Source organism: Gopherus flavomarginatus, chromosome 6 (assembly GCF_025201925.1).
Source record: "Gopherus flavomarginatus isolate rGopFla2 chromosome 6, rGopFla2.mat.asm, whole genome shotgun sequence".
In the NCBI taxonomy this organism is placed as follows: Eukaryota; Metazoa; Chordata; order Testudines; family Testudinidae; genus Gopherus; species Gopherus flavomarginatus.
The window spans coordinates 82,148,011-82,164,505 of NC_066622.1; the positions used below are offsets into that span (position 1 = coordinate 82,148,011).

At 44.4% G+C, this 16,495-nt stretch overlaps 2 protein-coding genes and 1 long non-coding RNA gene across 24 annotated transcripts in view; 2 read left to right on the forward strand and 1 right to left on the reverse strand.

Annotated features, from left to right (window-relative positions):
* Nucleotides 1-4,344, forward strand: part of PRXL2A (peroxiredoxin like 2A) — a 26,517-nt gene extending 22,173 nt beyond the window's left edge. For all 4 annotated transcript variants that reach the window (XM_050959135.1, XM_050959134.1, XM_050959132.1 and 1 more), the window contains exon 6: nt 3,811-4,344. In XM_050959135.1, the coding sequence (XP_050815092.1) occupies nt 3,811-3,918 (108 nt within the window). In that variant the 3' untranslated portion in view covers nt 3,919-4,344. The remainder of the gene's footprint in view (nt 1-3,810) is intronic.
* Nucleotides 4,303-16,235, reverse strand: LOC127053822 (uncharacterized). The gene is made up of 2 exons (XR_007775127.1): nt 15,740-16,235; nt 4,303-4,510 (listed from the first exon to the last, which is right to left on the reverse strand). It is a non-coding gene; the product is annotated as an uncharacterized LOC127053822 (long non-coding RNA).
* Nucleotides 12,650-16,495, forward strand: part of TSPAN14 (tetraspanin 14) — a 90,410-nt gene continuing 86,564 nt past the window's right edge. For 6 of the 19 annotated variants that reach the window (XM_050959110.1, XM_050959113.1, XM_050959111.1 and 3 more), the window contains exons 1-2: nt 12,651-13,103; nt 13,185-13,320. The gene's annotated coding sequence lies outside the window, so the exon portion shown is untranslated. Of the gene's footprint in view, nt 13,104-13,184; nt 13,321-16,495 lie in introns of all 19 variants that reach the window. The other 13 variants (XM_050959117.1, XM_050959119.1, XM_050959118.1 and 10 more) reach the window with 5 other exon arrangements.

Genomic DNA, 16,495 nt, shown 5'->3' on the forward strand with positions numbered 1-16,495 from the left:
ACTTCCAAATATTCTGATACTTACCCATTAAGGAGATTTTTCCATCCACTACACTGATGATCTACTATTCTATTAAAAATTACAATTGGCAGTTCACATGACTTTCCACTAAGCTGGTGGATGTGCCCCTGGTAATGACTTCTCATTTTTAACTTAAAATTTTGGAGGTGACTTTGCACCAAATAAGTGATCTTCTCCCATTACTGGTTATGATGTGTGGGGGGGTGGGAAACCTCAGTCCTAAATACTGTTGCTATTTGTTCATGTTCTTAAACAAACAAAGACTTCATGATGACATTGACTCAAATCAAACACTGTATGGAACGAATGATCAATACACATTTTTGATAACCATCCTCAGTTTGTTTACAAAACAGCATAGTACAGTATCCCTGAAAGGTGGGCTTGAACTATAAATCTGGATTTAACTACTATCACATTTTGGAAAAAATCAGCTCTAGATATAACTTGGGGTCCATCTTTAAATATAACATCCTAAAGACTTACTGTGTGATCTTATCAAATTGTTTCGTAAACTTTAAGAGCATGGAGATAAATATGTAGCAGACTTCATAAATTGTGATTTAAATTGTCTCAAGTTGGGCACCCAAAAAATCACTAGTCGCCTTTGGAAATTTGGTCCTGGGTAATTGATGCTTCCAAGAAACATTTCCTTGTTCAGTAATCACACAGCTAGTCAAAGCAAGATTTAGAATGGGGGTGTGTCTGTCTGTCTTGAAAGTGCCGAAGATTGGATGCTATCAGGGTATAAATAATTTATAGAAAGTATGCACCAAATGTCATAGATTGTAGGGCTGGAAGGGACCTTGAGAGGTCATTGAGTCCAATCCCCTGCCCTCATGGCAGGACCAAATACGGTCTAGACCGTCCCTGATAGCCGTTTGTCTAACCTACTCTTAAATATCTCCAGAGATGGAGGTTCCACAACCTCCCTAGGCAGTTTATTCCAGTGTTTAACCACCCTGACAGTTAGGAACTTTTTCCTAATGTCCAACCTAAACCTTCCTTGCTGCAGTTTAAGCCCATTGCTTCTTGTTCTGTCCTTAGAGGCTAAGGTGAACAAGTTTTCTCCCTCCTCCTTATGACACCCTTTTAGATAGCAGTTTTCAGGTATCATGTCCCCTCTCAGTCTTCTCTTTTCCAAACTAAACAAACCCAATTCTTTCAGCCTTCCTTCATAGATCATGTTCTCTAGACCTTTAATCATTCTTGTTGCTCTTCTCTGGACCTTCTCCAATTTCTCCACATCTTTCTTGAAATGTGGTGTGCAGAACTGGACATAATATTGCAGTTGAGGCCTAACCAGTGCAGAGTAGAGCGGAAGAATGACTTCTCGTGTCTTGCTCACACCACACCTGTTAATGCATCCCAGAATCCTGTTTGCTTTTTTTGCAACAGCATCACACTGTTGACTCATATTTAGCTTGTGGTCCACTATAATCCCTAGATCCCTTTCTTCCGTACTCCGTCCTAGACAGTCTCTTCTCATTCTGTATGTGTGCAATTGATTGTTCCTTCCTAAGTGGAACACTTTGCATTTGTCTTTATTAAACTTCATCCTGTTTACCTCAGACCATTCTCCAACTTGTGCAGATCATTTTGAATTATGACCCTATCCTCCAAAGTAGTTGCAATCCCTCCCAGTTTGGTATCATCTGCGAATTTAATAAGCGTACTTTCTATGCCAATATCTAAGTCGTTGATGAAGATATTGAACAGAGCCAGTCCCAAAACAGACCACTGCAGAACCCCACTTGTTATACCTTTCCAGCAGGATTGGGAACCATTAATAACTACTCTCTGAGTACGGTTATCCAGCCAGTTATGGACCCACCTTATAGTAGCCCCATCTAAGTTGTATTTGCCTAGTTTATTGATGAGAATATCATGCAAGACCGTATCAAATGCCTTACTAAAGTCTAGATATACCACATCCACCGCTTCTCCCTCATCCATAAGACTTGTTATCCTGTCCTATCAGATTGGTTTGACGTGATTTGTTCTTTACAAATCCATGCTGGCTATTCCCTGTCACCTTACCACCTTCCAAGTGTTTGCAGATGATTTCCTTAATTACTTGCTTCATTATCTTCCCTGGCACAGAAGTTAATTTAACTGGTCTGTAGTTCCCTGGGTTGTTTTTATTTCCCTTTTTATAGATGGGCATTATATTTGCCCTTTTCCAGTCTTCTCTCCTGTCTCCCATGATTTTCCAAAGATAATAGCTAGAGGCTCAAATACCTCCTCTATTAGCTCCTTGAGTATTCTAGGATGCATTTCATCAGGCCCTGGTGACTTGCAGGCATCTAACTTTTCTAAGTGATTTTTAACTTGTTTGTTTTTTTTATTTTATCTTCCAAACCTACCCCTTTCCCATTAGCATTCACTATGTTAGGCATTCTTTAGACTTCTCGGTGAAGACCGAAACAAAGAAGTCATTGAGCATCTCTGCCATTTCCAAGTTTCCTGTTACTGTTTCTCCCTCCTCACTGAGCAGTGAGCCTACCCTGTCCTTGGTCTTCCTCTTGCTTCTAATGTATTGATGATAAGTCGTCTTGTTTCCCTTTATTCCTGTAGCTAGTTTGAGCTCATTTTGTGCCTTTGCCTTTCTATTTATACCTGCCTTTCTATTCTATGTATACAGTCTACTGTAAATCTGTTTTAGCTAGATTTATGCGTTATGGGAAATTCTAACTTGCTGTTTGGTTAAATGTGCTTAGAGCCTAATGGTTAGGGCCATACCAAATTCATGCTCCATTTTGGTCAATTTCGTGGTCATAGGATTTTAAAAATAGTAAATTTCATGATTTCAGTTATTTAAATCTGAAATTTCATAGTGTTGTAATTTTAGGGGTCCTGACCCATAAAGGAGTTGTGAGGGGTCCCAAGGTTGGGGGTGGGGGCAGATGTTTGCAATACTGCTACCCTTACTTCTGCTCTGCTGCTGATGGTGGTGCTGCCTTCAGAGCTGGGCAGCTGGAGAGCAGCGGTGGCTTCTGGCTGGGAACGCAGCTCTGAAGGCAGACCTGCCACTAGCAGCAACACAGAAGGATGGCATAGCATGGTATTGCCACCCTTACTTCTGCGCTGCTGCTAGCAGGGCACTGCCTTCAAAACTGGGTGCTTGGCTAACAGCCGCTGCTTCACAGCCGCCCAGATCTGAAGGCAACGCATAAGTAAGAGTGGCAATACTGTGTGAGAGACACACACACACACACACACACACACACACACACACACACACAACCTGCTAAAATAACCTTGTGACCTCCCCCAACATCTCCCTTTTGGGTTAGGATCCCCAATTTGAGAAACGCTGATCTCCCCTATGAAATCTTTATAGTTTAGGGTAAAAGCACACAAAAGACCAGATTTCATAGTCCGTGATGCGTATTTCCTTGCCACGAATTTGGTAGGGCCCTACTAATGGTGCTTCCATGGCCTTGAGCAGATTACTTGAAATTTGTATTTGCACTAATCTTCCTGAGATGGAAGCATAAGTGTACTGTAAGAAGAGTTTATCTAGTTTATAAGAAAATTCCACAGCATGTATCCTTGCATAATATGCCCTAACATAAGTCATATGAGGGGAAACTCATATATTTGTTTTGGTTGACTTGATTAATCCTGTATCTGAGAAATTGGATCATATCATCTTTTACTCCTTGTTTCTCAATCAGATAGAAAGTGAAAAGCAATGTTTTTGAGTTCTAAAATACTGCATTCTATTTAACTGTATCCCCATATAAAAAGAAATCACTGCACTTTTTTTCCTTTCCCCCTCACTAGGGTGTTCTCTTGGAGCATCGAGAGAGAGAATTTGGAGACAAAGTGAGCCTTCAGTCTGTCCTTGAAGCTGCTGAGAAGATAAAACCACAAGCTGCAGACACTGACTAATAGTTACACATGTTCAGTCTTGGCTCGAAAATGTAGAACGTCTGTATAATTGTATAACATGCAGTGTAATTGCTTTCTTAGACTATTCAGTAATAGCTCAGCTGGAGGATTCTCTCTGAAATTAGTCAACAAATGAACAACCTCTTTGATGGTAGCTGACTTGTTTGTGCTTTGTAGTCTCTCAGGCACCCACAGTTTCTACTAGTTTTTTGTCTCTTACCACATTAATGGAAGGCTGGGCCCAAAATATTAAGGCGTAACCTAGATGGGTCCAGTTAGAGTCAGAAAAATAAGAGAATATCTGGGTGCCTGGGGAGTAGGACATTGCTAAGGAAGGAGTCAATGAGGTTGAAAGATGATAATAAATTATGTAAATGAAATGTCTTGGTTTTCAAATTTAATTTTATTAAGATAGTTAGAAGTCTCTGTGTTGGTGAGAGTCCACCCTTTCTCCTTGCGCTGAGAATCTTAGACACATGTCTGATTGCTACAGTTTTTACATATGGGGTCCAGTCCTGCTCCCTTTGAATTCAGTGGTAGTTCTGCCATTGGCTTTGTTTGATTGAAGATGGTGCCTCATATGCTTCATATTCTGATTTGGAAGGAAAATTAAAAGTCAGTATCGGACATATTTAAGAGGTGGTGATAATGACCACAAGGTGGGACGTGCCCAGTAATAAGTGAAATAAGGATTCTAAATGCAGCAGAGAATAATAAGTGCATATCAGGTAGCAAAAGTGAAACATGTCAGGGAGGGCAAGTAATAATTGGAACAGATTAGCAAGGGATGTGGCAGATTATCCATCACTTGGAGTCTTTTGAATTAAGACTAGATTTCTCTCTAAAGAAATGTGGTAGGTTAGCCACAAGTTATTGGGCTGATGCAAAAATTACTGAGTACAGTACTATGTGTTGGGTTTATGCAGAAGGTTGGACTAGATCAGTGGTTCTCAAAATTTTGTACTGGTGAGCCCTTTCACATAGTGAGCCTCTGAGTGCCAATCCTCCCCTCCTCTATAAATTAAAAACCCTTTTTTATATATTTAACACAATTATAAATGCTGTTCTTTCCCATGTCTCTGCCTTTCTTCTGGAAATTGCCCTAGACTCTCCTACATCTTAAGTTGGTCTACACTCAGTTTATATACAGATTTAACTCTTTTAGTTTGTGTGTGTGTGTTTATTACTGAAATAGTTAAACCCGTTCAGCCTCCAGTGGGGGTGCAGTTAGATCAGCATAAAGGTGCCTTATGAGAATAAGCTATAGCAGTATAATTTACAGAGATAAATTATGCTGGTATAAGTACCTTCATACCACTATAACAAAATCAATACTGGGAAGGTTGTACCATTTTAATATATTGATATATTTTAAAGGTTACATTTTGTGAGTGTAGATAAAGTGTTGTTGTGGGGTTCTGAGAAACTCCAATGCTTTTGTATCCCATCCTGTCAGAACATGGGCCTATGTCCCTCTCTAGTGGCTATACCATGTAAGAGATTTTAAGTCTGCTGTTTACTCCAGGTTCAACCCCTGCATGACCCATCCAAGTCACGGTTACACTTTCATCCATTTCTTCTGCCATGCTGTTGGTGTCACTCTGGCATAACCCTAGGTAACTGGGAAAGGTGATAGACCACAAGTGTCAGTGAAGCCCTCCTGTTGTAGGCCTCAATAAACCAGTGTTGCTCCATGTTAAACACTTTGTGTAACCTAATATACTAACAGCTGCAAAAATGTAGTGTTAGCAGTTAGTTTTGGTTGTAACAGCCAGTTCTCTGCTGTAATACACTGAAGCTCGGCTAAAGCCTGCTCAAGGCCGTTTTAAGATACTGTGTACATGTCTCAGCAGCGCAGAGGGGGGAGGAAGGGGGAAGTCAAAAGATTGAATGAGAGAAGATACTGCAGCTGGATGGGAAAGGAGGGGGGAGTAAGAAATCAGCTAGTCAGCAAGAAAGTTTTGTAGTAAACAACTGGGATATAAAAGAAAAAAACTGCTTGTTTTAGGGGTGCAGGATCTGAGATTATTTCTCCCTGGCACCTTATTTGAGCTCAAATAAATTTGGTTGTTTGCTTCTCCACCCTAGTGTGTTTATTGGCGCTTAAGCACTCTAGGCAACGAACCACTGTTGCTTGCCTCTGGCACTGCTGTGTCTGCAACAATGCTGTGGGGTTAAGGAAACTGAGGCAGGAAGCCAGCTTTCATCCTGTCCCACTTCAGGCTTAAAATGCTTAGTCATTGTGTAAAGGGCATTATATGTATCCCTTTACCCTGTTCAGCCAGGCTGATCTATGACTATGCCTCTCAAAAGGCCCTGTGCAATGTTCAGCTGTTTTATCAAGGACTGGAGTCTCCCCTAGGGGCTGTCAGGCCCTCTTGCACTCAGGTCAGCCACAGCACATAGACTATTCAGGTGATGTCTCCGGTCGGAGAAGGGAGAAAATGTTAGAATCAGAATGTCCCATGGCAGTTGGACATGAGCAGTTACGGGGCAGTGCTACCAACTCCAGTGATACGTGGTGTCTTGTTTGAAGCCTGAGATTCTCGAGTCCTGTGGCTGTATCAGCATCTCAGTTTTATTTCAGTCTTTTAAAATGTAAGTTTCTAGTTTCTCCTGATTTCAGAGAGAACTCCAAAACCCTAAAGGTTAAAAATGCAAACAAACTCCAAATGTAGTATTTAAAAACAAATCTTAAAATCCTGTGATTTTTAAACCAATCGTGAGAGTGCTGGGGGCCTGACCTGTCTTTTTGGAACATGCAGCAATCGTGGAGAGAGAGAGGACTGAAAAAAAATCTAGTGAGAGCTTCAGGACAGAGAGAGAAACAGGGAATAGGTTGGGAGGGAATGTTAATAGGAAATTGGATAAATTGTGTGAAGCAGACAGTTTCTAGGAGATAATGCAAGTGATCTTGAGAATGCAAAGGAAAAACAAAATCTACTTGGAATGATAACAGAGCACTTGGTGAATCTGCCTCACTGCAGTGTGTGGGCAGGGTAGGAGGAGTCTGAATAGCTGCTTTATCACAATATTCTTTACGTGAATGTAAAAATTCAATGTATTTTTGCTCATTGCGATTAGCTGCTGTGTTGATGGCTGCTGTGCAGCATCAGTGACCCCTGCTGGATCAGCTTCTTACATTTCTTTCATTTGTTCTGCTCTCTTTTTTAATAAATCTGAGTGACTCCTTTAAAAAGACATCCTCAACTTTTAAATCACTTTGGTCTGAAAATTGTTTACCTACTTTAGTTACAAGTAAGACCTGTGGTAAAATGACTGTAACTAGAAGAGATCGGAAAGCAAATTCTGGTTTTTCAGTTAGTTTACTCTGTGTTTGTGAAAGAAAGCAAGTTGCGTAAGGTCTGTTTCACTATAGCCTGTTTCCCCTTGTCTGGGGATGGGTTGTTTTTGGTTTTTTTTTTTTTTTTTTTCCCCTCCCCACACGAATATGAAAACATCCTTTTAAACAACAGGCTACTGTTGTGAAATCACCAAATTAGCCGGAAGACTTAGGGGAAGATTTTAGTAGCTGAAACTGCTTTCAACTCATTCTTTTAAAAATGCTGATGTAGATCTCAGGTTTACAGTCTCCCTTTAAGTCATCTAGTAAACTATCTACATAACAGGGTCTTTTCTGTTTGTTTTCTATGGTGTGTTTTTTTGTTTCACTTTGTCAGTTATATGTTCTTGTTGCTGTGAGACCACCTGCAGTTGGTGCCATTTACAAGCTTGTGTAAAAAGAAGAAAATTCCAACAAATCCTCCCTGCATTTTTCAGATTTATTTCCTACAAAACAAGAGAGCATTTTAAGTCAGACATACAAGGAAATCTACTCTGTATAGTTTCACCACTGGATGTCACTGCTTCTCCAGTTGCAAGGAAGGTCGATGCTAAAGGGGTACTGCAAAGAATTTGCATAGTAAATAAATGTGCCAGAAATTGAATACCAATACCAGATTCTGACTGGGCTAGAAGAAACTTGTTAGAAAAGACTTAACAAGAGCTGCTGAAAGACAAATAATCTTGTGCCCTTTTTACTCTTATGTACATTCTACTTTTCTAATATAGGAGATTTAGGATGGGAATAATGGAGGGAATGGTAGTCTGGCCATTTTATAAATACACCATATATATGCATTTATAAAAATGGGCTTGGGAGGAAATTACTAATGTAATCAACTACAGAGAAGATGCTTGATAAACCATTAGTGGGGATGACAGTGGTTCAGTCCATGTGGATTGAGGATAATAGACTCACTATCATTCCCACACTAATGCTTTTTCAAGCTTCTTCTTGGAGAGCGAGAATGAATGTTCCTCAGTCACTTCCCCTAGTAGACTGCCTGTTACATCTGAGACTAAGTTAGTGGATCAGCCACTACATGCACCGCCCTATTGGAAATGCTAGAGGGAGATGGGCTGGGGGAAAATATGGAGAAATATGAAATAGCAGTTACAATGTGAGTTACCTGAAATAAATGGTCCAGTCTAATCCTACTGGCTGTTTTGATTCAGCAAAACTACAGCTGTGGTCCCTGTGCCCCATGCCAGCAACTCTTCCTGGTCCCTCATTAATGTCAGGAAACATTCTGTGATGGCCACAGGAAACTGTGTTGATGAGCTATGTGTAAACATGACAGTTTGCATCTCTATCAGTCTTGTTTTCCACTTCATTCTGGTGAGAGAATTGAAGCCTTGACTAAGCAAAGCTTTACAGACTTTACAAGTTTGCCTTTACAGTTACAGTTACTGCAATAGAGGGGATGCTATTTAAACTTTACAATGAGGTTATATTGTGAATATAGGGGGAACATTGGTTGGTTAGTGGCAAAGGCAATTGAAACATTAAGAGTGAGGGCTGCGGTAATCCCCACTCTTAAAGGTGAAAATATACCCACTCTAATGTTCCCTGCATACAGTACAACAGCAACCCTTTCACAAGCCTGTCACAAAGGATGTAGAATCTCTTTACAGTGTTGATTGCTGCAATCTCTATGGCTAGAGGCTACCAACGCCTCCTAGACTCCCTCTGCTGCCCCCTCACCTTCCTTGTTGATCAGATCATTTCAAATGAAAGTCTGGGATGTTGGTGGCAGGGGAGATGGGTGGCCACAGGCAAAGGGCATGGACAGAGATTAGAGAAGTTGCCAACATACACCCAGTGGTGAGCTGGAGCCGGTTCCCACCGGTTTGCGGGAACCGGTTGTTAAATTTAGAAGCCCTTTTAGAACCTTGATGCATCTGACGAAGTGGGTATTCATCCATGAAAGCTCATGCTCCAAAACGTCTGTTAGTCTATAAGGTACCACAGGATCCTTTTAGAACCGGTTGTTCCGCGAGGCACAGCTGGTTCAAAAAGCGCTTTTAAATTTAACAAAAGCTCCTGCAGCTCCCTGCCCTTCCCCCGGCCCCAACTCACCTCACTCTGCCTCTGCCTCCTCCCCTGAAGGCTCCCCCGGCTCCTCCTCCCCCTCTCCGGCTTCCCGCGAATCAGCTGTTTGCGCGGGAAGCCTAGGAGGGCTGAGAAGGAAGCAGCAGCTTCCTTCAGGTGAGCTGGGGCAGGAAGGCAGGGCGTGAGGACGACTCCAGGTGCCGCACGGCTCTGGCCTGGACCCGGACCCAGACCCAGACCCCGGGCGGCTCAGCTCCGGCCCAGTCCCGACCTCAGCCGCGTGGCACGGCTCGGCTCCGGCCCGGTCTCGACCGGCTGGGCGGCCTGGTTCGGCCTCGGTCCTGCCAACTGGGTGCCCTGGCTCCGGTCCCAATCCCGGCCGAGTGGCCTGGCCCAGTCCCCACCTCCAGGCAGCGCGGTAAGGGGGCAGGGAGCAGGGAGGGGGTGTTGGATAGAGGGCAAGGGAGTTGGGGAGGTGGACTAGTGTTGAGGTAGTCAGAGGGCAGGGAACAGGGGGATTGAATGGGGGCAAGGGTCCTGGGGGGGCAGTCAGGAAGGAGCAGGGGTTGGATGGAGTGGTGGGGGGCAGGGGCAGGGGCAGGGGTTCCAGGAACAGTAAGGGGATGGAGAGAAGGGGTGGTTGGTTGGGGTGGGGGTCCCAGGGGGGCCATCAGGAATGAAAGGAGGGGTTGGATGGCAGGGGGCAGTTATGGGATAGGGAAGGGAGGTGGATGGGGCAGGGGTCCCTGGGGGGAGGGCTGTCAAGGAACATGGGTTGGACGGGGCAGGAGTCCTGGGAGGGGTGGGGGGTATGATCCCCTTGTGGGGTGAGGAGGAGGGAACTGGTTGTTAATATTTTGGCAGCTCATCACTGCATACACCAGTTCAGAGAGGAGTAGTGTGACAGTGCATTTCCCACCCAACTTTCTGCACTGTTGAAGAGGGCACCAAAGTTCAGCACTGCATCCTGCAATGCTCCGTCAGTAGTTCTCAACCCGTGGCCTGCTTGCAGCCCAATCAGCACAGAGCTGCGGCCCATGTGACATCCTCAGGGCCATACACATAGTACTGGATATTGCCCACATATGCAGCCCACAATGGTAAATAGGTTGAGAACCACCGGATCTCTTCTCCTCACTGCAGAACCACTCAACAGGACCATGCCAAGACATAGACACCATAAGGCCTGTGCCTCAGGCTCCAGCTCAAGGGGGCATGGAATTACATCATACTCTCACCTTTTATTCCTTTTTTTAAATTTAAGTTTGCAGCCCCGAGGTTATGAAGAAATGCTTGAAAACATAAACTGAACATAATTGAAGCAGTGGTGTCTGCTTGAGTTTGCAGACAGTCTGAAACAATAGCTCTGAGGGGTGGGAACTGCTCCATGTATCTCTGTGGCATGTTAATTCTAAGAGCCCTTGTGCTGGGGATCCCTGCTAATATCACCCAGCAGAGACTCTGTGGGTCAAGAAGGTCCAGCCTACTACTCACCCAAGCAAGCCAAGTTACTGGTGCTCTCTGAATAGTTGAGTGGTAACCATCAGGGAGCAGCTGTTTCCAGAGCAGCAGATGCATCAATGTACAGGAGCTCAGCACAGCAATCGAATGATAGCCAGGAGCAGCCTGTGAAGGTGGTCTGAGCAATCTAATGATTGCCAGGTTCAGGAACAGAGAGCTGTTTTTCATAAACATAATCACAAAACTGGGGAAATCTTACATGGAGGTGTTCCCAGAAAACCAGATGATATGATTACTCTCACCTCTCTGAATATTATCGCCAAGTGCAAGTCTTCAAAATCCATTAATTAGTCCATCTCCTCCCACTCCCCCAAGCAGGAAGTTGATTTAAAAATCACAAGACATTTTTAAAAATGTGTTCTTGGATTCTTTGGTGGCTGAGCCTTTAGTGTGTCCTCAGTTAAATATTTTCAAGCTTTTGTCCAATGTGGCGTAGCGACAGTAGAACCTCAGAGTTACAAACACCTTGGGAGTGGAGGTTGTTTGTGACTCTGAACAAAACATTATAGTTGTTCTTTCAAAAATTTACAACTGAACATTGACTAAATACAGCTTTGAAAATATACTATGCAGAAGAAAAATGCTGTTTTTAACATCTTAATTTAAATGAAATAAGCACAGAAACAGTGTTCTTACCTTGTCAAATCTTTTTATATTTCCCTTTATTTTTGTAGTAGTTTACATTTAACACAGCACTGTACTTTTTTGGGGGGGAGGGGTCTCTGCTGCTGCCTGATTGTGTACTTTGCTTCCAAATGAGGAGTGTGATTGACCGGTCAGTTAGTAACTCTGGTGTTCATAACTCTGAGGTTCCACTGTACAATGGCACAGTAGGACCTGACCCCCCAAGACGGTTAGGGAATGGAATGGCATTCTGGCACTTCACTTGGCAAAACTACTCACTCAAAGTTGGCCCTGTTGCCCATCCCCATCACTGCAGAGGAGGCAGCTGGGGCAAATGTGAGCGAGTGGCATTGCTACTTGAAACATGGGGTTGTAGTGCCACTCAGGTTTGGCCCGGCCTCTCCTGCACCACGAGGCTAGGCCAAACCTGGATTGAGCTTTGACTCCACGTGCAAGGTTGTGATGCCACTCATCACTCAAATTTGGCTGGTATTGTGACAGGGTGGGTCAGGTGGTGGGAGCAGCTACCCTTAGGCTCGGATGGGGCAGAACACTGAAGTAGGGGTGAGTGACTAACAAATTTTCCGTGGCAATGGGTGAGGTGCTAGGGGCTAGATGTTGGTGGGTGGGGGTGAGGGAGTGGAGGATGTTGGTGGGCTATGGGGAAAATGGGGATATTGGGGGCAAGCAAAATTTTAGATTTCAGAATTGGGAAGGGGGCCCCTAATCTATTCTTGCACCAGGGTCCTCTGAGGCATGATTACACTATTGTTGTCACCTAGTCACAGGACTCCAGGAGCTGGGGGTTGAAGGCAAACAGCAAATAGTGCAAGACTTGTGATTAAAATGAGGACTGTAGCAATGCTGTGTATGATACATTAAAAACTGATTTAAAATCAATCTAAAACAAGAGATGGGAGGGGAAGTAGGCTGACTATAACCTCTCAGGAAGGCTGTGCGCTTTAATTAATCTCCTGGGGTGTATGAAGTACAGCTGAGCCACAGTCAGGCTGGTGAGTGTTACAAGTATTAAAAACAGTGGGTGTGGAGGGGGAGGAATCATATTAAACTGAATAAAAAATTAACTGGAGGGAGTGTCTAAAATGCACGTGACTGGAATTAGTGGGTGTTTCTCTTAGCTAAATTTAGGCCAATATATGAACTTTCCCCCTGCAAACCTTTAGAGAGACGGGTTATGGGTGGGTGGGGGCAGGGAAGCTAGATTATGTCATAAGGAACTAGCTAATGTGTATGGAGAGGTTAGGGTAGAATTGACTCCAGAAGGAGAGGCAAACTCAGGCAAATACTCCGTGGAAGTTCTCCTTTGTGTAAAATGACCCTGCCTGTGTGTGCGTCCTGTTGCGAAAGAGAGGCGTGGCCTGATAGACATGATTAGTAGATTTCCTGTGCTGCCAAGAAGGAGTACAGCAGCTGTACGCTACTGGAGAGCTTGCCAGAGAAATCCGCTCTGCAGAATCGGGTGTCATTATTTACTGAGCGCGGGGGAGTTTCTTTTCACGTGTGATCCGCTTTCATGGACTAACCAAGGCAGGAACCAACTGAGGAACGCCTGTGTTTTTGGCAGCCTCTTGCCTTTCACCCAAGTTGGTGAAACTTACTAAGCAGACTCCAGGGCTGCTCCTGGGTGAGTCTCATTTCCTGTGCTGATCTCGGCTGTGCACCGAGCCTCCTTGTGTGCTGCCGTCATTGTGTCACTCTCTCTTAGGTGCTGTTGTTTCTAGACCTTCGGCTCTTTACAATCGTTCTCACCCGCTAATTTCTCCCTGGGCTTTTTCTAAGAGATATTCTCGTTCGTGGGCAGGGGCAGCCCCATTGTTAACGCTGCACTCAGCCTTCTGTCTGTAAGTATTTCCTCTCTCTCTCTCTCTCTCTCTCTCTCTCGGGGATTTGGACAATGAATGAGAATGTTCTCTCTCGTTAGTCTGCCGAGCCTGTCGGGACTCGGTCCTATTGGGTTCCGGGAAGTGGGCGGGCATTCACACGGTTCATGTACATTAGCCCCAAGTTTTGTAATTGATCATGCCTTCCGGGGTGGGTTCGAAGAGCCTACGTGGAATTTATTTGCAGAGGGAGAGAAACAGTGTGTGCGAGTCCGTCTTAGTTCCTATCTCCACGTAAATAGGAGAGAGAAAAGATCTGCTTAAAACTTCTGAAAGGCTGAGCAGGTCAAATCTTCCGGAGGCTCAAGAGAAAAGAAGCTCGAGAAGGCAACCTTGAGAGGCTTCTCTGGGAGTTAAAGTTGTAGCAGGGCTTGACAATGGTGGTTGAGATGCAGTTAGTGCCACATGGGAGAAAGTTTCCTGAACCGTAGTGTTGCTATTTAAGAAACAAGTCTGCCTGCACTGGGCAATGCCCTTTGAACCATCCACTTTGAATTCTACAAGTAATTTAATATTGATTTACTGGGCCGATGGGGATGCTCTCACAACAATTTCTTTTAGTGTCCCTCCCCCCTCCCTTCCAACACACAGTTTTCACAAAGCTCATAACAATGCAATTAAAGGGCATTGATATATTGTATTATCTAATGGCTTAAATTGCAACCTTCCCTGATGAGTAAAGCTCTGATCCTGCAACAGACTCCTGAGCTGGAGATGGAGCTCTCGAAATCACCAGGGCCTATTTCGGCTTCTGTTAACAGTATTTAAAATGTGACAAGGTTTCCTATATCACTCAGCTGTAATAGTGTTAGATCTGATATTGCTAACCAGGATCCAACTGAGCCAGTACTTGAATGAGGAAGATAAGGTGCTCCAGGAAGTGGTGGCATCAATACACAGGTGGCACTCTTCCCTCTGGTTCAGTTACAAAATACTGCCAAGATGGGTTTGGATGGACTATCTTCAGGGGTGGCCTGTGGGAGGTCCGCCGGAGCCGTGGGACCAGTGGACCCTCTGCAAACATGTCGCTGAAAGCAACCTGCCTGCTGCCCTCATGGCGACCAGCAGAGCGCCCCCTGTGGCTTGCCGACCCAAGCACGGGCTCAGCGTGCTGGTGCCTGTAGCCGCCCCTGGCTATCTTCCAGATGAATCAGAAAGTGGAGGTCCTGTCCACTTGAGGCCATTAAATGGGCATCTTGCAGTAGTAGAATTAACATGTGCAGGTCCAATTACAGTTTAGTCAATTGCATTCTAACTAGCCCCTCCCCCTGCAGTTTCAACTAAATATGCTATTACAAAGCACTGTTTAATCCTTGCTTTGTTCCACCCAGAGAGGAGGTTGAGTAATACTCCTTCTTTAGGCCTTGTTTACATGGGAAATATTCTTTTAGTATAACCAAAGGGTGTAAATGTAAACCTCTATAGTTATGTTGGTATAACCTTCCCCTCCCTCTTTTTTTTTTTTTTTTTAAGTCTTCATTAAGGAAGGGGTTAAGCTAAACTCAGTAAAGTAACTCATACCACACGTGTCCACACAGGAGCTATTCTAGTGTAACTGCAGAATTGATGTAACTGGTAAAACTTTTCTATGTAGATAAGGTACTAAACTTTACTATCTTCAAAGTGCTGTGTGAACATTAAGGCCTCAATTCAACACATTCCTAAACTAAGATTAAAGTTAGGCACATATTTAAGCACTTTGTTGATTAAATGGATTCCATTTGGAATCTTTCATGTTGCTTATTACTATAGCACAGGGGTGGGAAAACTACGACCTGGGGGCCATATCTGGTCCTTTAGACATTTTAATTTGGCTTTCAAGATCTTGCCAGGGAGCAGGGTCCAGGACTTGGCCTATTCCGGTGCTCCAGCCAGGGAGCGGGGTTGGGGGCTTGCCCTGCTCTACACATGTCGTGGCTCCTGGAAGCAGCGGCATGTCCCCACTCCAGCTCCTGTGTGTAGGGGTAGCCAGGGGGCTCTGCATGCTGCCCTTGCCCCAAGCGCTGCTCCCATTGGCTGGGAACCATGGCCAATGGGAGCTGCAGGGGTGGCTCCTGCGGACAGGGCAGTGCACAGAGCCACCTGGCCCCACCTCCACATAGGAGACGGGGACATGCTGCTGCTTGAAGTAAGTACCACACCCAGCCGGCACCCTCATCCCCTTCCCCCCCCCAAACCTGTTTTGTGAGCATTCATGGCCCCCCATACAATTTTCATACTCTGATGTGGTCCTCGGGCCAAAAAGTTTGCCCACCCCTGCTATAGCACCTAGGAGCCTCAGTCATGAGCCAGGACCCCACTGTGCTAGGTGTTGTACAGAAACAGCAACAAAGGCTGTCCCTGTTGCAAAGAAGAAAGAATACTGTAAATAAGAGCTTACATTCTGATGAGGGTGGGTAGGAGGGAGGGGATGAACAATCAGGCCTCAGTCTCTTATGGGAAGGAGAAAATGTTTCAGAACTGTAACATCTAGGCACTCTGCAACTCTTGTTTAAATGTTTAAAACTGGCTGTGCCTTAAAGCAATGAATATCTAAGAAAAATGATGAAAGCAAAGAGTGTTTCTTGGAGATACAAAGTCACTCTTAGCCCACAGCTGCATCTCTAGATAAATGCCTATCAGCACCAACCACTTGTGAATCCCCAGGCCCGGTCCAGTGTTGCTAGCATTATCGTTACTAGTTCTAAGTAGCTAAGCATATATGACTAGCTTCAAGTGCTTGCGCATGGTTGAATGTGTGTCATTATTGCTGTTTGTGGGACACTGGAGTTCTGTTTGAGGGAATTGTGGGAAAGCATGGGCTGGGAATCGTAATCCATTTTGGGCCTCCTAATTGGGATAAAATGTGGCTGGGCTTGTGGGGGAGGAAGAGTGCTGCTGGTTTGTATTTTAACTCCTCTGTCTTTAAAACACATCAAGGGCCCTCTCTGCCTCAGATTGGCATTCTGTGATGTGGGGTTATTAACTCTGACAAGAGAGTCTGGGGCATTTTGTGGCACTCTAGTAATGGTATTAAAAGAAGGCCCGTTATATTCATCTTAAGCAAACTATGCTGGAAACAACAGCAGTGGTTTCCGAAGAAAATAGAAACACAACTTGTTCTTATTGAAACTTTTTTTTTTTTTAAGAACAGAAC